The 25,765-nt window shown below is 38.8% G+C and overlaps 1 protein-coding gene across 2 annotated transcripts in view; it reads left to right on the top strand.

Moving 5' to 3' along the window:
- The window catches only part of USP9X (ubiquitin specific peptidase 9 X-linked), a 100,009-nt gene that overhangs the window by 13,263 nt on the left and 60,981 nt on the right, over nt 1-25,765 (top strand). For both annotated transcript variants that reach the window (XM_062626053.1, XM_062626052.1), the window contains exons 2-10: nt 11,863-12,116; nt 13,933-14,078; nt 14,404-14,483; nt 19,701-19,813; nt 20,575-20,793; nt 21,936-22,051; nt 22,314-22,565; nt 22,639-22,777; nt 24,856-25,008. In XM_062626053.1, the coding sequence (XP_062482037.1) occupies nt 12,021-12,116; nt 13,933-14,078; nt 14,404-14,483; nt 19,701-19,813; nt 20,575-20,793; nt 21,936-22,051; nt 22,314-22,565; nt 22,639-22,777; nt 24,856-25,008 (1,314 nt within the window). In that variant the 5' untranslated portion in view covers nt 11,863-12,020. The remainder of the gene's footprint in view (nt 1-11,862; nt 12,117-13,932; nt 14,079-14,403; nt 14,484-19,700; nt 19,814-20,574; nt 20,794-21,935; nt 22,052-22,313; nt 22,566-22,638; nt 22,778-24,855; nt 25,009-25,765) is intronic.

Below are 25,765 nucleotides of genomic sequence, written 5' to 3'. Positions count from 1 at the left end.
TGCTCCAGTGTAGTGGATCAAAGGGAGTTTTTTGATTCAAACTTTTTTCATGAAGTTTTTAAATTTTTGTCAGCAGTTAATGTTCTCTGTAATCCTTAGGCAGTTGGACTAGATGGTCATTGTAGGTCCCTTCCAGCTGAAAAATAATTCTATTTAAATATTCATTGGAGGAGGAGGTGGATACTTCATAGTTTTAGCTTCATCAGTCCTGTCTACAAAATTGTTCTGAAAGAATCTGAGATTTCTTTCTGAGTCCTGCAGCAAAAGAACACAACTTCCAGGGAAGTTGCAAAGGTCAGTGGAGCTGGAGGATAAAGGTTCTTAATAATTACTTAGGGTTTGAGCCCAGCTCCCAAAGAGAAGTGAGATGCTTTGTGGAAGCTTTTTGGAGTTTGCAAAACTCATGTTCTTCTCCTGTTAACCTTAGGACCCTATTTAGAGAGAAATTACAGAATCTGTTGCAACCTAAAATAACAATGAAAGCTTTCTTCTTAAGTCTTAGAATGAAAGTTCTTGGTGTCTATCAAGGTTTCACAGCTACCCTCACAATATCAGGTGCAAAACTCAAAGCTTTGATCATGAAAGAAGAAAGGAACATCCATGCCTGAAGATGGAATTTTGAAGAAGCTTCTGAAGTGGTTGAGTGTCCTGGGAAACTGGAGGTTTCAGTTTGGACCAAAAAAACCTGTGTAGATGCATCGATATTTTGTTTATTTTTGTTGATCCAAATGTGAATATTGCAGACTTCTTATGCCAAATCTAAGCAAAACGGGGGAAAAAAATGCTTTGCTGTGAAATGATGTGATGCCCAAGCACAAAATCAAGTAGGCTTAAGCTACTGCAAAACAGAATATTGATATTAATCTCTGAAAAATGAAACAAAAGTGACACAGCTTTTTACAAACAAAATTTTTGGCCTTGTTTTAGTTTGCTTTAATACTTTAAAAAATAGTGCTCAACAGAAAGACATAAATGTAATAGACCATTTTCTTAGGTTAGTGGGGTTACATGGAGGGTTACATGTTAACAAAATCAGATGTGATTTTTTTTTTTTTTACTGGCTTCTACAAGGTGATGGTATACTTCTTGGGTCGTATGAATTGATTTTCTTGCTGAGTTATTGCTTTTAAAAAAACTGGACTTTGGTAAAAATGGTATTTATTGCTCTTTCTCTGGCATGATTAAACTCCTTTTAAGAGCCTTCTGATGAAAGCCTTTTTGGCTTTGTTTTTTAATGCTGAAGACTTACTATTCTTTCTTGTGTGTAGCTGGTAATAATTTTTTTAACACTGTCCTATTATGGATTTTGTTTCTAACCTGTTAAAAACCTAGACCTTCCTTCCCATTTAGTTCTGTATTTTGCCTAAGTCTTCATCTGCTGTCTGCTTTAGTTTCCAGTGCAAAATGACAACGTCATGGTACTTAGTTCCTCAATATGTTGTAAAATACAGTTCCTAACCCCTTTCAGTGAGAGAATTGCAATAGATGGAAGTACTTGGTATGAAGATTAGTGTTACTGAATATATTAATCTTTATCATTTACACTTTAAAAGTTATGTTTAAAGATGGTTTCTGTGTATGGGCATTATTTTTAATTGGAAGGGTAGGTATATATACTTTGTAGTAGTATCAGCTGGTTTTCTTAGCACTGAGTGCTGTTTCAAACAGCCAGTAAATGTTTTCTTGCTTGACTAGCTGAAGATTTGCAAAACACACATTTTATATGTATTGGTTCTGTTCTTGGAAGTCTACGGTACAGAAATTCAGGTGGTCTTGTAAAATCTTTCACATTGATGACAAAGTATTCATTTAATCTTATTTGTGACTGTAAGAAGTTGCGCGAGTGGCTATGAGTTTCACTAAAGAGGTTTTTGTCCAGAGATGGTGGTTTGATTTCTTCTCTCCATTCCCCCTACTCCTCCCCCCTTCCTTTCTGCACTAGTTTGGACTATATCCTGTTTTTCAAGATCTAGTAGAAGTTATGTCTGTAGATTTCTCTTGATTCTTTATTAGATCGTAAAACTTAACTGTAGCTTCTCTGGGTTTTTCATTTTAAAATACTTATTTTTTTCTAGTGTATTGCATTATAAATATTGGGAACTGAGGTTTTTTGTTGTGACGCTGATGCATCTTTTGTGTTTAGAATCAGAGCAGAAATATTTCTTAATAACATGGTAGAAGAGACCAAGATGTTTAACATTTGTTCAATGATTTATATGGTGGTTGGGTATTTTTAATGTATTATGAATGTCAATCATATGTGTATATTAAGAAATCCATATTAGGTAAAAAATAAAAATATAGGAATAATCAATTAGAATAAATTTGAAGGCCGTGTATTAAATTAATTGCCTGAAGAAAAAGATTCATTTGGGATGCATCATTTTGTTTTGTTAGTATATTGCAACATGTTTATCCAAAACTAGATTGTAAGTACAAAAAAAATGAGGTGTTGCTTTCTACCTGCATTAGTCTGAAACAGTTTTAAAGACATAACTCCACCAGGAAACTGAACTCGTTGCTATCATTGTCTAGTTGCTTTCTGAACTACTGCTATTATAATTAAAAGAGAAAACTTTCAATGTCAGTACAGAGGTACAGTTTGTCTGCTCATATGAGGAATGTGAATTGGAAAGAATTGAATGCATCCTCATGTAGGGAAAATGAGTACTACTGTGTAAACTTAGGTTTCTGGTCTGTTGTCTCTTTCAGACTTTGTAATTCATCCCATTCTGTACATTCCCAAAGCTTTTCATTCCACTTTTATAGTATGCTTTGGCAGCTAGTAGGAAGCCGTTGATACCTCGGTGCTCAGAATTTTTTTTAATTACCTCTATTTCTTATTGCTTTGCTGTAAAAATTCATGTCTTGCTGAGAAAAGCCTTTATTACTTGGGTGAAACTAAGCCTGTATTTTTTTGCTACCCATAATACTGAGAATGTATTTCGATTTTCCCCATTGACTTTTGAGCATACAGTAATGCTCTTTCTGGCAGAAGAAGCAGAGCAGTCAAGTTGAACATGAAGTAACATTAAAAGTTGATTATCCCTTTTAAAAATGAAGTAAGAATTAATGTTTTTATAAAGTCTTAATAGTGTCACATCTTTCAATTTTTGGCATTTGGATTAATGCTTTAAGGAAGAAACAGTGTTCTTAAAGTGTTCTGGACAGTAGACTTTGCTATACAGGTTGGAGAGGTGTAAGTATTACATCCATTTTAGAAAGGAATGAATGGCTTGAAGTGTTTGATATAGCCATGACCAGACTAGATTTAGAGCATTTAGTCAGTCTTTGGTACAAAATTTAGGCGGACTAGTTTCTTGAAATAATGAAAAGTAGACAAGATACAATAATAATTACTCCACAGATGATAGAGGATCAACTAAAAATGTGTGTATTAGTTTTAATCTAGAACATTATTTAAATTTAAATATTAAACTATGCTTTGTCCTTGCTTCTAGTGTTCTGTGGCTGCCTGTAAAGGACTGAGGTTGCAGTTCTACCTGCAATATCAAAATCCTGATTGGCTATATCGGCAACAACATGGAGTTTGGGTTGCCCAATGGCAGTCTCCTGCATAAATGAACTGTAGCATAATTGGAAAAAAGTACAGCATTGTGTTGCTTAGCAGCATGAGATTGGATCTCTGTATGAAACGTGCATACTGAAGTTCTTAGATCTGATTTTTATTTTAATTTTAGTTTTGAGGTTGTTTCTTGTAGCCTTTTCTTTTAATCCAAGGTGAAAGAAAGTCTTGCCCTCTTCTTTGCATGTTCGTTGTGAATTCAAGAAAAAGGCTGCATAGTAAGTGAAAGTTATGGTTCAAAACATTCAGGCAATTTTTAAAATAGATTTCAGCATTTTTCCAGATAGAAATGACTTGCTGAGTTTGCATTTCTTAGTTTAGTGCATACATTTACTGATGTGCTTTTCATTCACTTGACTTAAAGTCATCGAATAAGTATGTTGGGAAAGACCTTTAAGATCAAGTACAACCATTACCCCAGGACTGCCAAGAGCACCACTGAACTATATCACCTGGGGCCTCGTCTGTGCAATGATTCCACCACTTCCCTGGGCAACCTGTTCCAATACCTGACTACCTGCTCTGTGAATAAATTTTTCCCAATATCCAGTCTAAACCTCCCCTGGCACAGCTTGAGGCCATTTCCTCTTGTCCTATCACTTGTTACTTGGGAGAAGAGACCAACACTCACCTCACTGCAGCTTCCTTTCAGGTAGTTGTGGAGAGTGGTAAGGTCCCTCCTGAACCTTCTCTTCTTCAGGCTAACAACCCCAGTTCCCTCAGCTGTTCCTTGTAAGACTTATTCTCTAGACCCTTCACCAGCTTTGTTGCCCTTTTCTGGACCCGCTCCAACACCTCAATATCTCTTTTGTATTGAGGGGCCCAGAGCTGAACACAGTATTTGAGGTGCAGCCTCACCAGTGGGGATGATCACTTTCTTGGTCCTGCTGGCCACACTATTTCTGATACAGATACTTCATTCTCGCTTTTGGAAAGCCTGGTTTGTTTTACTGTCATGACCTGAATTCTGATTTCCTAGCATAAAACCTCACATTATCTTTGAATGTATTTTCTTACTCACTTGGAAACAGGAATTTAACTAATACAATTGCAGGGGCTGTAAGTTCTACATCCCTTCTCCTCCTGTCATTGAGATGTATTGAGTATCATTGAGGGTACAGTTTCATGCCAATGTAACTCCCACTGAAGGTTCCTGGGAGTGAAGGACTGGTCATACTGGATGAGACACTCAGTCTTGCTGAGTGTTTTGTCCATGACAGTGACCTGGAACGTATGCCTAGGGAAAAGCATGGCAGCAAGGCCACAGCTCACTTCAGGGAACACCATTAATGGACTTAACATTTGCTGCTTTTGTATGTAAGGCATTGACTGCTTGGTTTCTTGATGCTGTATCTTTGATGATGTTCTCTGTCACGTAAGCAAAGCACTTTGCCGTCAAAATAGGACCTGCAGTTGACTTTCCTGTTTGGTAGCCAGAACTAAGCGTATGATCTGAAGACCTGACCTGTTGTTACATTATCTGTGAAAAAACATCATGTACCTTAAGTAACCAGTGGTACACTATCTAACCATCACATGCCTCAACAGTTATTGGCAAGTGACTGTCTTTTAGAGAAAGACACTTGTTGCTGCTGTCCAGTTCCCTTTCAAGGGCTGACCTTCATTGATTATTGCCTTGAAGTAAGACAGTAAGTCTCTAATCAGGTAATATCCATAATTTGTTGTTCAAAGAGGAGGAAGCCTTATTGCATAAAGCTACCATTTTCTGCAGCATTTCTCTACAGACTTCAGCATAGAATACTGTGTAGCTGGTACTTGAAGATACTGAATGCATGCAGATGACTTCTTTGAGACCAAATTTATGGGTTTGATAGTTGTGGTCTTTCTGCTTTGTCCTTGACCTGACAACATGTGGTGATACTTTCTCTTGGAAGTTCACTTTCTGTGCTTTTATTGCATAGAACATGCAGTGAAATTCACATGAATGGTAGGTGTAGGAGCATCTTGTACAAAGTGAAGTCACATACTGTTAAGAAGGTGTATCTTAGCTAAACTACGTCTCAACACTAAGCTTTGAAGTTAAAAAATAATCCTGAAAGATCTCAGGGCATCCCTCTATTGTGTTGCAGGGTATCGCTCTATTGTGTTATATGATATTGGGGGCAAATAAATTGTATGTTTTCATGGATGTTTCCAGTGTTCCAGAAACTTACGCTGCCAAGTGTGTTAGCTTGAGATGTATGATGTGGAAAGATAAACCAAAAAGACTGCTTGAAGTAACCTGTTTTTCAGTCAGAACAGTTTTAGTTCTGTTCAGTCAGAACAGCAGCAATTGCAGTTACTCAGAATCTGTTTTTTTGCTGTTACTGTTTAGAAATTTCTTGCTTTGAAATAATGTGTTGGAACCTGATGCAGTTAAGTTGCATTACATTCACTTCTTTACTAGGAGAAGGAACCTAAATTACTTGTCTTTGTAATATAAACTGTTTGAACTAATGTTTTCTCTGATTGCTGCTTATCAGGTATTTTCTAAATATTTAAAGTTAGACACTTCTTGCTCTACTGAATAGTAGCTTAATGACAAGTTTTTCATTAATTATTGAATACATTTCGGTTTCAGTGCATGCCAGTGTTAATGAGCGAATTGTTGAGGCCACCAGTTTTCTATTCCAATTATATAAATAATTTTCTCTTCCTGAAAGACATAAGGAACAGAGAAGAAAGAAAATGATAAATGCGTGGGGGTGTGCATAGATGTAGCTACTGAATTAGGTCAGTGTTACAGTTTTGGGGGAGGTATTTCTAGATGAGAAGGCGTTTTGGTTAAAATAAAGGAATAGGGTAGAAGGTTAGATTCCCAAATCTAGAATTTTTAGACTAAAATCAAGTCATAACCACTGTGATGAGTCAGTATTTATTTGGATTTTAAGAATGCAGTTCCCATAATCCTGTATGAAACAGATCTGTGATACCTTTCAACTGAAAATTTCTGTTGCAGCAGTTAAACTTCTTTGCAGTACAGCGCTTAGGATGAAAAAGCACATCTTCTGTGAGATCCCATTAAGATATGAATGTTCTTCTGGAAACAATGCTTAGTAATTATTTTTTCTTAGCACAGTTGTATGATCCTACCACTACAGTCCCTAATGAAGAGTCCCTCCTCAGCATCCCTATAGATCCCTTCAGATACTGGAAGGCTGCTATGAGGTCTCCATGCAGCCTTCTGTTCTCCAGGCTGAACAGCTCCAACTTTCTCAGCACTTCCCACATGAAGACAGGCTGAGAAAGTTGGGGCTCCTCAGCCAGGAGCAGAGAAGGCTGCGTGGAGATGTTATAGCAGCCTTCCAGTATCTGAAGGGGGCCTATAAGGATGCTGGGGAGGGACTCTTCATTAGGGACTGTAGTGATAGGACAAGGAGTAATGGGTTCAAACTTAAACAGGAGAAGTTCAGGTTATGTATGAGGAGGAAGCTCTTTACTGTGAGGGTGGTAAGTCACTGGAATGGGTTGCCCAGGGAAGTTGTGAATGCTCCATCCTTGGTGGTGTTCAAGGCCAGGTTGGACAAAGCCTTGGGTGACATGGTTTAGTGTGAGGTGTCCCTGCCCATGGCAAGGGGGGGCTGGAGCAAGATGATCTTAAGGTCCTTTCCAACCCTAGCTATTCTATGATTCTGTGATTTTTAGAAAGCTCTATTGTTACATATTGAGTAGACTAGTATCCCGGCATACATTGTTACCACACTTTAAAGTAGATTTTGTGGCGCATATCTTCTCTTATATATAACCAGAAAACTTGAAATAAAGGAAGATAGGTTTGTGTCCCTACATAGGGCTTAAGTTATACTCAGGAATATGTCTTTTGAGATCTGCTGCTGTCACCTGTCACCTTGCATTTGCTTTTTTTCTGAGACTTGGTATTGTAGATACACCTGGGTTGGAGCAATCCCAGGCACAGCTACAGGTTGGGCAGAGAAGAGAGTCAGAGCAGCTGTGCGGAGAAGGACTTGGAGGTGTTGGTCAATGAGAAAATGAATGTGAGCCAGCTTCAGTGTGTGCTTGCAGCCCAAAAAGCCAACCGTATGCTTGGCTGCATCAAAAGGAGTGTGACCAGCAGGTCGAAGGAGGTGATCCTGCCCCTCTGCTCTGTGAGACCTCACTTGGAGTATTGTGTAGGACATGGAACTGTTGGAACAAGTCCAGAGGAGGGCCACGAGGATGATCAGGGGACTGGAGCACCTCCCATATGAAGACAGGCTGAGAAAGCTGGGACTGTTCAGCCTGGAGAAGGCTGCATGGAGACCTCCTAGCAGCCTTCCAGTATCTGAAGGGGGCTTATAAGGATGCCGGGGAGGGACTGTAGTGACGGGACAAGGGGTAAGAGGTTCAGACTTAAACAGGGGAAGTTTAGGTTGGATATAAGGAAGAAGTTCTTTCCTCTTAGAGTGGTGAGGCACTGGAATGGGTTGCCCAGGGAAGTTGTGAGTGCTCCATCCTTGGTGGTGTTCAAGGCCAGGTTGGACAGAGCCTTGGGTGACATGGTTTAGTGTGAGGTGTCCCTGCCCATGGCAGGGGGGGTGGGACTAGGTGATCTTAAGGTCCTTTCCAACCCTAACTATTCTATGATTCTAAGTAGCTAATTTAGGAGAAAGGCTGTATGTGTTGGGGTGTTTTATTTACTTTTGAGGAGATGACGTTGAGGAACTCAGATGAAAGCTGTGCGAGAAGTAAGCTGGATTAGAAGAGTGTGTCTCTTGGCCATTATATGCTTAAATGCCATCCCTTGTATTTGCTGTTACATGTTAATCCTGTAACAGAGCAATATGTACATACTTGCTTCCTGTCTAGCACTTACCTGGGAACCTATGTCTGCTGTTTTTTTTTTCCCGCCTTTTGAGAGGGTGCTTGGTTACTTTCCTTACCCAAGCAAAATTAACCTATCTGCCGCATAGGCAGGAGGTTGCTGGCATTGGAAGCTGAGGTGAAGCTCTGATGTGCAGCTGTACTAAATGCTTGAGCCTGGAAGGAGAGGCCCTTCCCGGAGGGCAGTGCCACATCCAGCATCCTCTGCATGGTGTGCTGGTGGTGTTGGAATGCTACTTGCAGCGAGTGGTGTCTTCTAAGTGGGGAGCATGCAGAGTCAAAAACCCCATAGCTGGCTTTGCCTGGTGTTAACTAAAGTTACAAGGAGTCAGGTAAAGCAGAAGCTGAGTTTTGCTTGTAATTTAGTGGTGAATCAGGGTGACATACGGAGATAGAAGAAGCATGGCAAATTGGAATTTGCTTGGTTGGTAATCGAAAGCAAATGTCAGTGAGATTCATTTGGCTCAGTCTTTGTAGCCTCGTAACATCGCTTGATGAACAATGGAGTAGTTGGTTTGTCATTTAACAGGCATCTGTCTCCATCTTGACACTGTATCAAAGCATCCATTCAAAGCTTTGGGTAAAGAAGATAGGGTTCTTTTTAACGTCTTAGCGTGCTGAATGCAAAATCAAATATAGTAGAGATAGTAGCCATATATAAAAATTAAAATAGAGTCTCCATTAGAATTCAGCTGGATATACTGTTGTCCTTTCTGTATGCTTAAAAGCAAGGTGTCAATGTATCAGTTCACATTTGTCTAGAAATAATCAATGTTTAAACAGGTATAAAGGCTATTCTTGAGCTGAACCAAACTGTGCCATGGTGAGTTTTAAGTAAAAGGTTGACTAGTCTGAATTAGAGAAGTGATGGGAATTTGAAATTCCGTGGTTAATCAGTTCTAAAGTCAATAAAGCAGTAGTGTGTTCTCCGTGGGCGTGCAGTTTGGCATTTTCTCTGAAACATAAATGGTTAAATCAGTGGCTGAAAACAGGACTGGTGAACTACTCCCTTCTAATGCTGTTTAAAACCATAAATTGGAATATAATTTGTCATTACAAAAACATGTTTGTATACTCTGTAATTAGAAGGGAAATACCTGAAAAGGATATCCTTGCAATTTAGAATATATAGATACTACAAGAAGCAGTGAGACCATTTACTAGAGTGATTTTAGTTAGCTGCAGCATAACCTGAAGTTACTTTTGTATCTCTGAAGACATCACACAAATTTGCAGGGGAAAAGTGATGAACTCACTTAAGAAGTTGGCCTGTAAATGTTCTGTATTTACTAGCATCTACAAAATTCTGCATATTTTTGTTATACAGATTTTGGTTTACTCTGTGAATTTACAAGCTTTTGAATAAATAGGCTATTTCAGTAGTAGTTTTCTTGTACATCCTAGTTAATTTATGTATCTTACCTTGAGCAGAAATGAGTTTACAAGAATGCTTCGCCCAGACCCTTCAGCTAAACACAGACAATATCTGAAAGGTAAATTCACACTAGTGTAAGTCTGTCTAACAGGAGAGCTGCAGTTTTGTCCTGGCTCCCTAGCTGGCATTAGGATGAGAACTCTCTTGCCTTGTAGTACACCAGCTCAGGTAATTAAAAAACTGAAAAATCATCACAGTCTTTTGGAGTTTTCTGTGGTGTTGTTTCCTTTAGTACTCTGGACTGGCTCACTTCATGATAGTTCAGCCAAAAGCATCAGAATAAGAAAGACATGAAATTGAAGCTGCTTGCACTTGATGTAAGATTTTGTGGAACCATAACTGCCAGTGATTGTTTCTTTCTGCAATAGAAACAAACCTAGACTAGGATTGCTTCTGAAAGGAGCATTTTCACCCTTTTCTGGCCTCTCTGCTACATCGTTTCCTTGCGCAGGAAGAATGATTGTGATTAAGGAAGGTTTATTCTGGTGTTAGTTGGTTTAGGGCTGTTGAAAAATACAATGTAAGTTGGCAGAAGTTTGATTTTACTGGTTTATGCTACTACCTGGAAGCCTCAGTTGGGTAGTGGTGGGGAATCGACTGCATTGAACTGCAGTAGATTGCTAGATTGCAGTGTGTGTGTTTATGTATATATGTGTGTGTGTGTGTATATATATATATATATATATATATATATAATATATATATATATAATAAGAAAGTTGGAGTTTATAATGTCTGTTCTGGACTTAGGAGGCTCACTGTGAATATGAATTCTGAAGGACAGGGGTGGATTACAGTTGACTGTGTCCAAAGAATAGAGTTTTGTTCAAAAGTGAGCATTATTTTAGTGGAGGTCTCCGAGTCTGTTGGTGCTGTTAATATTGGAGACTGCACAGAGGAGGGATAGTGTTGTGTTCAGTCAAAATTTTTATTGTATATGTAATGGTTTGCAAATCTGTGTTATTTAGGAAAGGATTTTTAAGTGTCTTGGAGAAGAAAGATACCTTGAGATGAGATGTCATAATTAAACACTTAAAAATGTGCATAGTGTTACAGCAGAAACTTTAGTCTAAATTGATAATTTGAACCTTTGCTGACTGAATCAGAAACTTGGCACTGCCAAGTGAATCTTGCTGAAAGCTCATACAGTCTACCACTGTACCTGGCTTTTGAACTTCCCGAGTTCAAAAAGCTTGGTGTTTATGTGGTCCTTGGAAGCCTGAGTTGTTCTGGAAAATTTGCATTGTGTCTTCTGTGGTTACACAGTGCCCTGTGGCATAGAGTGGAATTGCTGTTGTAATACAATTTTTATTTCTGTATATAACACAGTGAAGTTGAAACACATAGTGACTACTGAACTGTTTGTGTATCATGGTTACAAGATCAACAAGTAAACCTGATGTCAGAATTTTCTTAATATAATCTACTGAAGTACTTTGTGGGGTTGTGATGGGCTTTGCAGTGGGCCTGAAAGGCCAATGGACCCAGACATGTGGTAGAAGAAGGGAATACAGGTCAAATGCCCCGGGTAAAAACGGATGTGCTAACAGAAGAGGCTTGGCTGAGGTAGAATCAATCTCTAACTCCCTCTCAGGCATCTGCAGCTAGATAGTGTTGAGAGAATAGTATTGGAAAAGATTATGAATTTGGCTGTTCATACTCTTAACTAGATAATTTCTGTATAGACCTAAATCAGTACCTTGAATTAAAATCTAAAACCTACTGTAGCAGTTCGGACAAAACAGAGAAGAGTGAGTTGTGAATTTTGGATATCTGTCAGTTTCTCAGTGGTACAGAGGTAAATATCAGTGTAATTTTTACTTAGAACATTTAAAATCGTCTTAAATACTTCAAATGTAATGTTCGGATGTCAGTATACTCAATAAAAAGAAATACTAAGTCTAAAATGAAGGATTCTTTGTAGCAGTGATGTTTGGTTTTGTAGTGCTCTTTCCCAGGTGTGGATTACTTTCATATGCATGTGTCAATATAGCATATTGTCCTTCTTTTTTTCTTTCAGGTTATGCAATGGTCTCTGCAAGATGGCGTGTTCTTGAGTTGGAGCTTTTTAAGGCAAGCGTATGCTGGTACTTCAGCTTTACTAAGTGGACTATAATTTCTTCTCTCGCAACAACTACATAAGCAGACAAAATTGCAAAAATCTGCCCTGTGTCGAGTATGACAGCCACGACTCGTGGCTCTCCGGTAGGAGGGAATGATAGCCAGGGCCAGGCTCCTGATGGACAGTCACAGCCTCCCCTCCAGCAGAATCAGGTATGATATTAACAGGGGTTCTTCTAGAATAGTGTTTCTGAGTTGTTTGTGATTTTATGTTTCTAGAGATGTCTGTTAAGTTTGATATTTTTGTGTGTGTCTGAAAACCCAAAAAGATTCTGAGGGATGAAGGCAGTGCTGTTGGCAAAGCAAATACAGCTGGGGAGCTCTGCATTGAAAAAAGATGCTCCCTTTCAAGGTGTATGTACTTTGGATAAGAACCTTTCTTGGAGGAGTATTAGGAGCTTCCTCAGAACTGTGTTGTAGAATTGTCTGCTACTGACTGATAAAACTACTCTCTGAGTTCAGTTTATGCTTAGTTCTTCAAAAGCACTTTTCAGATAAAGCAGCTTGTATGTCGGTATCAGATATTTAAGACTAGCGTCATCTAAGTACATTGTACTAGACTCCCTGAAAATGTTTCTGTTGAACAGGTTGTCCTGCTTTCAGAAGCAAAAGTTTTCAAATATTGTATTATAATGTTATGATTCTTTTTGTTGATTAAAAAAATACCAGAAAAGATGCTTTTAAACAGTGAAGCCAAAGCCATTTGGAAGAAAAACTACACTTTGTCATTTAGTTCAGTATGAAGGTGACAGTTGTTAAATACTATAAGGTTTTAGTGGTTGCTACTTCCTGAGAATTAATTTTCTTTGGAACACATGTGGTGAGTTGACTCTGACTGCCAGGTAAGTGGCCACCTTGTTGCTTACTCCCTCCGCCTCAGTGGGATGGGGGAGAGAACAGGAAGGGAAAAGTAGAATATTGTATGGGTGAGATAAAGGCAGCTTAATAAGTGAAAGGGGTATGGGAGAGAAACAAGTACTGCAAATGCAGTGACTGAGCAGCAGCTAGTGGATGCCTAGCTAGTCCCCAGGCAACAGCTACCTTTGGAAAAAATCCCCCCCCCCCCCCCCAGTTTTATTGCCGAGTGTGACACTGTATGATATGGAATATCATTTTGGTAAGTTTAGGCCAGCTGTCTTGCTGAATCCCCTCCTAGCGTCTTGGTCACCCGCAGCCTACTTATGGCTGGGGTGCAGAGTGAGAAAAAACAAGGCCTTGAATCTGTGCAGCCACTACTCAGTAGCACACAAAACACTGGTGCGTTACCAGTACTGTTTTGGTCAGAAATTCAAAACCCAGCACCTCACAGGGTGCAGTGAAGAAAACTCTGTGTCAACCAGACATGGTGTGATATCTGAAAAATATTGTTGAGGTTTTGGTCCTTCCTTGTCCTCCTAAATCTTGCTGTTCTGATTTGAATCTATTCTTGTCATTTCATACTATTTCTGTATACGGATAAGTCTGTTTCTATAGAATTCAGTGTATTTTGCGTGGCCCATCAAAATGGGCTTTAACTAATCATGTTCTTGGAGGTTGGTGAATAACCAGCTGTAATTGTTGTTACTCATTTTTAGCAAACTTCTTTAGATGTTGTTCATGATTGCTTTCTTATGTGCTGTTGCTGAAGTTTGTCTTTCTCCTTAAAAATAGTCATTTTTTCCTGGAGAAGATGTGTAAAAACTGGCACATCAATATTGGATTTATTTTCACTTTCTGTATAGGTGGCCTGCTGAAATAGAAGACTGTTGCAAAAAAGCCCCACACTTTCTGGGAAAGTAGCATAATTTTTAAACTGTCAAGATAGAATGCAAATAGCACATTTAATGCTCTGTTTTTCTTTAATCTGAAATCAAATGATTTTATATATTTTATGATGACAGGTACTTAACTTCAAGTGATTCTTTGAAACACAGTGTGAAGGAAAAATGCCAAAAGGCAGTATTTAAAGTATTTTCCATACCAATTTTAGACTTCCTCCCCTGATTCTTCCAATGAGAACTCCCCAGCTACCCCGCCTGATGAGCAGGGCCAAGCAGATGCTCCACCCCAGCTTGAAGATGAGGAGCCTGCATTTCCACACACAGACCTGGCAAAGTTGGATGACATGATTAACAGGTATTTTCACACTTTCTTTCAGAAGGTGTAGGTTATTTGTGCAAAATATCTTGATAGTGGAATCAGGGTTCTTGCACCTTTTATTTTGCTGGATTTCATTAAATACTTCTTTTATTGGGTTAGAATTGTAAAAAGAAGCTCAAATCATGGGTTTGTTTTATTTTGGCCTGGTTTGGCTTTGGTGGGTTGTTTGTTGTTGTGGGGAGGTTTTTCTGTTCCCCCCTTTTTTTTTTTTAATGGAGTACTCATCAAGGCTTTTAAAAAATTATTTTTTTACCCTATATTACAAGCATTAACAAAGGAGCTGTTTTGTTTTTGAATATAGGCCTCGATGGGTGGTTCCTGTATTGCCAAAAGGGGAATTAGAAGTTCTTCTAGAAGCTGCTATTGAACTAAGTAAAAAAGGTAAGCTGAAAAGACAATTAATGATTATTGGGCCAGTGTGTAAAGTCTTTTCCTGTTCTGTTGAATCCCTGGAGGAGGCTTAAAAATTCTTAATTATTTCTTATAACCCTGGTCTTGCGTATTGTGTCAGAATGGTGTGCAGAACCCTCACAGATTGGAAATTTTAGAAAGCCGTCAATGTAGTTAAGAAATTAGGTGCCTTAGCATGAGTGGGGAAGTTGAATAAGCTCACAGCAATAAAAATCATGTTATTCCTGTTCTACCTGTTTTCTATATTCTCTTTGATATCAGACCTAGTGGGTTTGGTCTTTTTAATAGATGCTAGAACTCAAAGAATTCTAGGTTTTTAAAAGTAAGATACTTGTATAGTTTTCCAAATGTCTTGCCATAAATTTTTGTTCAAATTTTGCACACACATACTTTTGAGATCAGAGAAAAGGTAGAATTTTAAAAAACATGACTTGTGTATGTGTTTGTTAAACTAGTCAGATTGACAAGTTTGTTGTGTGTTCTGGGAAGTTCTCCTGAAAGTTGCTTTGGTCCCCTGTTCCAGTCAGTATTTATTGCCCTCATATTTCAGTAACAGCAGAAATCAGATCAAAATATTCTTATAGGGGATCTACACTTACCGGGTAGTTATGTTTTAAATACAATGACATACAGAGTACCCTTTCATTACTTTTGCATAGCTGTACAAGGATGACTTCAATTTCATGTTAATAAAGGTTATTCTTACAGAGTTCTAAGAATAAAAAGTTGATTGTGATCATAATATTCTGGATTATCTTGAATATTTTCTGTAAGTTTTTTTGCTTCAGAGCACTCTCTGGAGAAACTAAAGTTAGGGTACATCCTTGTGGTCCAGGATAGGATAATAACATGATGTTGCCAACACTGATTTATTGGTATTTGTGTTTGGAATTTGCTTCTTTGCATGTAGCTAGGTCTGGCAGGAATCCTCAGGTAACTGTAGAATTTGCAAGTGAGTGCATCTGTTCAGGAGCAAAAGAAATGTCAACTTATGAAAGAAGAATGCAGCCATCTGTGTGTCTGGGCTAATGGAACAGTGCAGTAAAAAGAAATTCTCTGCTTGTGAGAGATGTATGTACTGCCAGCTGTTAAGTCATCCTTAAAAAAAAAAAACAAACCAAACCCCAAAAAACGGTCAATGGAATGAAGTAATAAGAACACAACAAGCTTTTCAGCTGCTTCTAACATCAGTGTACATCTCCAAAGTATCAGACTTAGTTAAAAGTTCCCAAACAACTTCGTCTTAACAACTTCATCCACCAGCTCCCTCAGGACCTGCAGATGGATTTCATCAGGTCCCATGGACTCTTGTGCACTTTCTGGTTCCTAAGATTGATTTTGAACCTGATCTTCTGCAGTGGCCTGAGGTCTTCTCTGTAAAAAGATGGGTTTCTTTAAATACCTTTCAGTGCTCAAGGGAATGATAGGGTACTCAACCGAGTAACTGACACCGTTTTGGTAGCTCAAAACTTGGCAGACGCTGTTTCAGAGTTGTTTATATAGAGAGAAGTAATATAAATGATACCTTTGTTAATAGATTGAAAAATATGTGTTCCATTATCTCAGTAGGATCTAAAATAGGACACCTTGCTTCCTGTCTGTGGGCATTTTTCTTAATCTGAGGAGTTCTGTTTCAAATGGAAGAATTTAAAGCAGAAATAGAAAAACAACCAGCTGTTGAATTACTTAAATTTTATACTGTAGTTTGTAACTCATCTGTATTATGAAGCAACAAAACCTAAGAAAAGCTTTTCCCAAGCACAGTTTTCCAGTGTTTGGGGTTTTTAAATAGCTTCTATTCCTACCATTGCCAGCTGCCATCAGCATTCTGGAGTGACTTTGGTGTAGCTGCTGTCTTTGTGACCCTGTCTATAAAATAAGTGGTATTTGCATCCTCTATAAATCTTTTCAGCAACTGAAATTGAAAGAGACATCACTGAATTGAAAACAGTCATCAGAATTAAATGTCATCATTACCACCTTCAGGTTCAAGGAGCAAATATGGCAGAGTAGTATGAATCTTGTCTAGACTGTGACTTGCATTATTCCTGGCAGATGCCTTTATTTATGGGAGATTATCTTTTTATGTGTAGGCATAGATGTATTAGTCTTCATTAAGCAAGTTGTGAGAGTATCAAACCATAGTCTGGAGTTACTTGCTAATAGAAGAAAACCTACTTGAAAAATAGTATTTAATAGCAAGACTGATATTTATATTCACAGTAATTCAGCAATACTTATGAATTGTTTTGAGTAGTGAGATTTGCTCCAGAAAGAAATGTTGTAGTGAGTTGGATGCTATAAATATAAAAGTTTTAAAAAAAGCTGTTTGTTTTAGTTGTTGTTTTTTTTTTATAGGCAAGAATATTCTCCGCTCTTTCTTTCAAATTTCCCTAAACTGCTCTGCATTGCTCCATCTTTATTGTGGATGTTATTGCTTCTGATGTTTTCATTCAATTTTTGATATGCTGCTGAAACTTTCCAGTGTGACATACACGCAAGCAAGATGCAAGGCAACTTTTCCAATTTGTAGCTTATTTAAACTGAAATGTGATTTCACTGTGCAACAATACCAAGCACAACTACAGGCTGTGCAGAGAATGTATTGAGACCAGCCCTGCGGAGAAGAAATTGGGGGTATTGGTTGACAAGAAGCTGAACATGAGCCAGCTTCAGTGTACACTTGCAGCCCAGGAAGCCAACTGTATGCTTGGCCGCATCAAAAGGAGCGTGACCAGCATGTCAAGGGAGATGATCCTGCCCCTCTACTCTGCTTTTGTGAGACCCCACCTGTAGTACTGTTCTCAGCTCTGGGGCACCCAACAGAAGAGGGACGTGGACTTGCTTGAGCGCGTCTAGAGGAGGCCACAAAGATGATCAGGGGTCTGGGGAACCTCTCCTATGAGGACAGACTGAGAGACTTGGGCTTGTTCAGCCTGGAGAAAAGAAGGCTCCAGGGAGGCCTCCAAGTACCTAAATGGGGCTATAAGAAGTCTGGAGGGGGGCTTTTTGTGAGGTCGTGTAGTGATAGGACAGGGGGGAATGGATTTAAACTGAATGATAGAAGGTATAAATTAACTATTGGGAAGAAGCTCTTTACTGTGAGGGTGGTGAGACACTGGAACAGGTTGCCCAGAGAAATTGTAACTGCTCCATCCCTGGAAGTGTTCAAGGCCAGATTGGACGGGGCTTGGAGCAACCTGGTCTAGTGGAAGGTGTGCCTGCCTATGGCAGTGGGATTGGAACTAGATGATCTTTAAGGTCCCTTCCAACCCAAACCCTTGATCAGCCTTGGTCCCAAGTCTTTATTTTTGATTAATTGAAAGGCTTACAGAGTGGAAAAGAGGCAGGCTCTAGAGTCTTAAAAAAACAAAGTTTGTGTGCATGAGCACATGTGCTTTCAAAAGCTGGGCAGCCCTATAATGGGAATTGTTTGAGTAGCCTTTAAAGACCATCTCTCTCTGAATGATCTGTCTGCATTTCTGTGGGACCACTCTTGAGTTTCTTATTGAAAAGGTATCTTCTGCGTTTTCTTGAAATGGTTGGGTTTTGCCATGTATCTAAAGCAAGGACAGCGTATTTGTCCTCATGTTCCAAGGTTTCTTAGCCAGGTATTTGGGCTAGAATCAGTGCAGTGAAAATTAACTACAGTAGGGTCAGTGCAGTGTCTTGTTGTAGAAGAACTATTAAACTCCTGATGATTTGATCAGTAAGAGTTATTGAAAGCCTGCCAGAATCTGTAAGTGCCATGTGTAGCCACTGTGCCCATGGGCAAGCGTGCGTTTCACCAGAGAATATTAGCCCCAGGTCACTGTCAGTTCTACAAGGTCTGAGCCAACCCTTACCAGCCCACCATAAGGTTTTCTGCATTGCCCTTATTAAGGCTCCAGGTCTTGGGCAGGGGGGGGATCACTGGCACAGCTCTATGACCAGTGCATGGAGCCAGCTCAGCTGTGGGGTTGCAGCTATGAAGCTGTGTAGTCCAAAGTCATGGAGAAGAGAAGGTGGGTGATTTTGCATGGGGCCTTAGTGTTACAACCATTTACTGTTGAATACTCAGATGCATCAGTGTCTGTTCATAAACATTTGTATCTAGACTGACAAGTTTTATGGACCAGGGTGTTTATGCTCTTGAGGCAGGGTTAAACCACACAGAATTATCTGGCAGGTTGACCACTTTCTAAGCCCAGGTACAGAAATGAAGTGTTCCTCTGTTCTTTCTTCAATCCCCTAATTGGAGCTCCCATATACTTTATGTTTCACATCACCTTCTCCTTTCCTGTTCATTTTTTTTTTTCTCGCTGCATAACCCATTTCTCCAACTTCTCTCAATCCTATCATGTTTTAAAAATAATTTTAAAATTATCTAAGGAGTGCAAGGAGGTAGCTTTCCTAGAACATGAATCCATCAGGTTTTAGTCCATTCAGGAGTACATTAAGTTTGTCTTCATCCAAGGTTTATTATTTTAAAGTAATTCTGAAACTGTAAACACCAAACCTTTGAAGTCCAAATGTTGTCGTTTGACCCCAGCTAGAAACTAAGTGCCACAGAGCCACTCCTATGGTGGTATGGGGAAGAGAACTGGAAGGGTAAAAGTGAGAAAACGTGTGGGTTGAGATAAAGACAAAAGGGTAAAGCAAAAGCTACCCACACAAGCAAAGCAAAACAAGGAATTCATTCACTGCATCCCATAGGCTGGCAGGTATTCAGCCATCTCCAGGGAAGGGAGTGCTCCATCACACATCATGGTTAGTTAGGAAGACAAATGCCATCACTCTAAACACCCCTCCCTTTTTTTTCTTCCCCCAGCTTTCTATGCTGAGTATGACCCCATATGGTCTGGGATACCCCTTTGGTCAGTTGGGGTCAGCTGTCCCAGCTATGTCCCCTCCCAACTCCTTGTGCACCCCCAGCCTGCTCACTGGTGGGGTTGTGTGAGAAGCAGAAAAGGCCTCAGCTCTGTGTAAGCATTGCTCAGCAATAACAAAAACATCCCTGTGTTATCAACACTGTTTCTAGCACAAATCTAAAACATGGCCTCATACCAGTTCCTGTGGGGAAAATTAACTCTGTCCCAGCCCAAACCAGCACACCAAATCACTGCTTTCAATATCTAAAAGTTCATGTACCAACTAATGAAATTGCATATCTAATAGTTTGTTTTTCTCTTTTCTATTTTAAAATAGGCCTTGATGTCAAAAGTGAAGCATGCCAGCGATTTTTTCGAGATGGGTTGACAATATCTTTCACAAAAATCCTTACAGATGAGGCAGTTAGCGGCTGGAAGTTTGAGATACATGTGAGTTTTTAAAGTTGTGTTTCTGAGAAGCATAGTAATTTAAATGAGGAAGGAGACTGCTTTTGTGACTATGAAGAGGTTGCAGAGACTGAATCTCAATTTTGAAACTCACCAGAGAACTGGGAGAACACTTACGTGTGGCTCTGGGTGGGTGGTAGGGGAGTCATCCTTCTATTCTTGTTTCACCTTACTGTCTCTGGTGCTTTTGGAAGGAAATAAAATGGCAGAGATGGTCTGGGGAGGACCAGAACTTTGTATGTTCAGTAGTGCAGCTCTTGTTAGGCAGGCTGTCTTTGGTCAGATGTCTAGAGACCTGCTTATTTTTATGTGCATGCTAGGGCATGAAAACTTGGTTTTGTTAGTAAAAGCTTTTAGCAGTCTGCTAACTTCTGAATGTTTGTAGCAGCCCCTTGAATATAAAAACTGCCTGTTGGACAGCTAGTCAAGTGCCAAGTGAGAAACTGTAAAGTTCTTGATAAGAAAATCAGTATCTGGAGAAAAATAGGTGAAAGAAGGAGAAGTTAATAGTTCATTGGAAAGTCATGAATGTCTCCACCAAAAATATTTCTGTCTCTTTCCTAAATTTAATTTTTAATTGAAAACAGATTGTTTAAAGCCATTATTGGGAGAAGTACAAATTAAAATACAGTGCTGTAAAAACTCTTATGCAACTCTGCACACTGAGTACAAATGGTTCAAAGTTTCTAGTTCATACTCATTGTACAGTCACCACATTCTTGGTTGTTGTTTTTTCTTAATAGAGATGCATTATTAACAACACTCATCGACTAGTGGAACTATGTGTGGCCAAGCTGTCCCAGGATTGGTTTCCCCTTCTTGAACTTCTTGCAATGGCCTTAAATCCTCACTGCAAATTCCATCTATACAACGGTACTCGTCCCTCAGAAACAGTTCCTGCAGGAGTCCAGCTTGCTGAAGATGAACTTTATGCCCGTCCTCCTGACCCACGATCACCAAAGGTGTGAGACCATTTTCAGGCCTGTATTTTATGCAGTGTTAGCTAATTACACAGTAGCTGTAGAGAGGTGGTTTTAGAGGAGGGGAAAAACCCCTTCATTATATCGCTAAGATGTTCTGCTGCTTTTGACTCTTAACCAATAATGAAAACAATGCACATTTCTCCTTCTCACTCGTTCAGTCTTTGGTCCACAGTCAAACTGTCACGTGTTTCTGTGGTAAGCTGGCACAGCTCTATTGGAATGCTGTTCCTACTGTGCTAATTGGCTTGCTTGTATTTGCTAGTTGATGGATTTACCTTCTTACTCAACATGATTTTGTAGGTGGCATATTTTGAGGGGGAGATTATGTGATAAAGTAGGAATTTTCTCTCTCCTTTCTTGGAGCTCCCAGTAATGGGAGAAATGTTTTTAATTGGACATGGAATGTTACAGTTAGTGTGGTTTTGGGGGTTTGGGTTATTTTGGTTTTGATTTTGTGGGGTTTATTTGGTTTGGGTTTTTTGAACCAGCAGTGCAGACTAGTAATCTGTTCTGGTTCTTGGGTCTGAATTTTTCGGAATTGTGCCCAAATGGCATTGGTACAACTTCAGGATGTAGCTGAATTATGTTATTGTTGCTATCTTTCTTTTTAATCCCCTCCTCCTTTTTTAGTAGAACTGCTAGCTATTGATACATAAGAACCACGGATAAAGAACTCCAATGTCCTTGGACTTCCTTGCATTACTTACTGTGCTTAGAAGAATGTTGTTTTGCATTCTGACTGCTTTTATATGAAGCATTATCACATCAGGACGAGGAATAAAAGAACCCAGAATCATCATGCTTTCTGTAGTAACTTAGCAGTCAAAGCTGAGCCTGAAGTATAATCATTCTTATTTCTATATATGTGATAAATTTCTCTGAAGAACTAATATACAGCATCTGTTTTTTGACATAACAGGAAAGATGTTACTGCTCATTTCTGAGCATTTCCTTAAAACTGAATATTTAAACTATAAAGGCAAGCCCACTGTCAGATCTGTTGCCTCCTAACAGTTGTGTAAGGACTTCTTTTAAGACAAACTTTGTTACTAACAGGTACTTGAAAGTGTTCCTGAATGGATATTGTAGATGCCAGAAAATAACTGTTTATTGTATTGTAGGGTTGGCTAGTAGATCTTATCAACAAGTTTGGCACATTAAATGGATTTCAGATCTTACATGATCGCTTCATGAGTGGATCAGCATTGAATGTTCAGATAATTGCAGCTCTCATCAAGTAAGTTTGTTTTTTTTTTCTTATTAATTTATATATTTGGAATAGTTGGACTAAGTATAAAATATGTGAGTGCAAAGCTTAGTCTTTTCTTGAGGCAATTCCCCTCACTCCATCTCTTAATTAGTTTGAGCACCTGTTTACCTTCAGCATTTCATGTACTTGTAAATGGACTTGAGATCCTTGAATTAGTTGTTGCTTACTATCATAATATTACACAACTGCCAGTTACAGCACTTTGATCCCTTTTCTTCTTTCTTTTTAGGCCATTTGGACAATGTTATGAATTTCTAACATTACATACAGTGAAGAAATACTTCCTTCCAATTATAGAAATGGTTCCACAATTTTTAGAAAATTTAACAGATGATGAACTGAAAAAAGAAGCAAAGAATGAAGCCAAAAATGATGCTCTCTCAATGATAATCAAATCTCTAAAGAACTTAGCTTCAAGAGTACCTGGACAAGAAGAAACTGTAAAAAACTTAGAAATATTTAGGTTAAAAATGATACTTAGGTAAGATATGCCTCATGGGATAGGCTGCTGCTGACAAGTTTTTCACACTTCTTACATTTAATTTCTCTTACAGGTTGTTACAAATTTCTTCTTTCAATGGTAAAATGAATGCACTAAATGAAGTTAACAAAGTAATATCCAGCGTGTCATATTATACCCATCGGCATGGTAATCCTGAAGAGGAAGAATGGCTTACAGCTGAAAGAATGGCAGTAAGTTCTCGTCTTCACTGAAATGCACTGACTAGATTTTCCTTCTCCTTATTACTTTAATTGTAGGAGTTGTTATATATTATGCATCTTGCATGCACTGCTGTTTTCATATCTAGTGTTATGAACAGTAGGTATCATGTCATGGTAAGAGGTAATTTTAATAGTAGTCTTTCTGTGGGGGGGAAAAAAAGGCTGTATTTGTTTCCAAGCTGCTGTTTAGAATTATTTTCAGTTCTGCTGAAATGATTTCTCAAAAAGGAATCCTTGAATAGTTAGGTTTTTGAACAGTATTCCTCCCCACCCTACCCCCCAAAAAACCCCAAAACACTGGCGTAAAACAGGTGTGATTCATTTGAAACTTTCATGCCACTGTACCTAAATACTGTAATGTTCATTTAAATAAGGATGTAGTCTAGATTTTGTGCTTCAGGTAATTTTTTCTCAGAGTTCTTAAGTGACTACTCTGCTTTTCACATTTAAAAAGCTGGATTCTTTGGTACAGAAAATTCTAGTTATCACATTTTTATTTTATTTAATATTTACATACTTGGAATAATGATTTTTACCCCTCTACTCTGCTCTTGTGATTCCCCCACTTCTAGTACTTCATACAGTTCTTGTTTCCTCAACATAAGGAGGACATAGAGCTGTTAGCGTAAGTCCAGAGGATAAGGGGGCTGGAGCACCTCCCATATGCACACACGCTCTCAGCACCTCCCACATGAAGACAGGCTAAGAAAGCTGGTGCTGTTCAGCCTGGAGAAGAGAAGGCTGCGTGGAGACCTCACAGCAGCCTTCCAGTATCTGAAGAGGGCCTATAAGGATGACGGAGAGGGACTGTTCATCAGGGACTGCAGTGATAGGACAAGGGGTAATGGGTTAAAACTTAAACAGGGGAGGTTCAGGTTGTGTATAAGGAAGAAGTTCTTTCCCATAAGGGTGGTACTAGTTGCCTAGAGGAGTGGTAAATGCCCCACCCCTGGCAGTGTTCAGGGCCAGGTTGGACAGGGCCTTGAACAACCTGGTCTAGTGTGAGGTGTCCCTGCCCATGGCAGGGGGGTTGGAACTAGATGATCTTAAGGTACTTTCCAACCCTCACCATTCTGTGATACTGTTACATGCTTGAGTGTGTATGTAGGGAACTATTAAAAGGAGCATTTATCTGTGTGACTGGCTACCTGATGTAAGTTTTATAATCTGCAAAAGGATCGCTGACAAAATTTGCAGTTTGACTTTTTAAAGCACTAGGAGGAAATAGGTCTCTTTTTTTACATATTCCCTGTAGTTTGGCATCTCAGACAAGACCTCTGTTTTTAAATGAAAACTTCTAGATTTAAGTATTTCATGAGACTAGCTGTAATATTTTAAGTCTGTAATCAGGGACTCTGTTGGAAGGTATGATACTATGCACATTTGTTTTTCACTGCTCAAAGCACACACTGCTTTGCTTCGGTCAAAAGAAGAAAATACAGTACACTACTTGACTGTGTCAATGACACCACTGAAAAAATTGCATCTAGTTAATTATGGCTTGAATATGTGCCTCTAATTAGTTGGAAGCATTTTTAAAAAAAACCTGTAAGTGGCAGTACTTGAATAATCTAACCCTTTTGTATTTCAGTCCTTGCTTATGCCCTTTTTATGTGATGTGCTGTAGGCATGCCAGTAAAGCTAGAAGTGACTTCAACAATTTCGTTTTGATACTTAATGATTGTGAACTGGAAGAGAAATTTTTTTTATTCCTTGAATAGGAAATATTTTTTCCACTGGCTTTTTAGGTTTGAAGTTGCTTGAACATTTTTATGCTTTCAGTTCATGATTTTAATATGCCTGAAAAAATACTTCTCGTTAAGATATCACAATGACTAGCATATTGGATTATTTAAAGTGCTGGGTTTTTTCTAAGGTGAAATATAAATGAAGTAAATAGTTTCCTCTTATGCTACATCTTCCTCACTTTTCTCAATTAGAATATTGCATATAAAATCTGTAACAGGTTGACGTTTTGCTTTTTAGCTTAAATAGCAGTGATAGCACTTCAGTAATTTGAGATGGCACTACTTTCTTTTTATATTCAGGAATGGATCCAGCAGAATAATATTTTATCAATTGTGTTGAGAGATAGTCTTCATCAACCTCAATATGTAGAGAAGTTAGAGAAAATCCTCCGTTTTGTCATCAAAGAGAAAGCCCTCACTTTGCAGGATCTTGACAACATTTGGGCTGCACAGGTAAAGGATTCAACTGCTTCTCTGCTGCTGTGCAGGAGGGATCTTGTTGTATGTCATATATAGAGAAGATGACTTGTCCTTTTGCTTGGTGTTAGATAAAACTAAAGAAAAATTTGAAATCAAATAGTGTTCTTCCTGGGGGTCCTGCATCTCCAAATTGTCTTTTTGGATGTCTAGTGGAAACGGGGTCAACTACGTGTGTGTGTAAAGTCTCTAAAGGCGCAGTTCAGAACATGGTGTGAAGATTATCCATTTTAAGTACTAAGGAACCCTCAATGTTGAACAAAGTCTGGATTATGAAAGAACATGATACATGATGAGTTAATGTGTCAGAATGCATTAGAATATGTATTGCTAATCTCAGAGTTCACCACAGTTGTATATTTTTCCTGGGCAGAGCTCTGTTAATAAGGCTAATAATAATGACTGTTCTAGAAGTTGTTTAACAGCAAATTCTTTCCTTAGTGTTGTAATGATTTTTTATTTATTTTTTTTTTAATTATGTATTTTGCAATACTGGCTTGTTTATTTAAATGACTGGTGAAGCTGGACTTCCTAGCTGTCAGCTGCATGAGTTTAGCACACATAATGGGCAGCTGAAGAAACAAAATCATCATTAATTAATGAGTAGATATAAAATAAAGGGTCGTTTTAGGGTAGAAACAATCATGAGAACATATATTTTTGTTCATCAGTAATGGGTAGTGAAAATCTAACTTAACTGTAAAAGTAAGCCCTCAGGCCAGTCTTTTGAGTG

The sequence above is a fragment of the Pezoporus occidentalis genome, unplaced genomic scaffold (genome assembly GCF_034315485.1).
Source record: "Pezoporus occidentalis ecotype Australia unplaced genomic scaffold, CSIRO_AGI_Poc_V1 ctg288, whole genome shotgun sequence".
NCBI lineage: Eukaryota > Metazoa > Chordata > Aves > Psittaciformes > Psittacidae > Pezoporus > Pezoporus occidentalis.
This window is presented reverse-complemented; position numbering and strand designations above follow the sequence as displayed.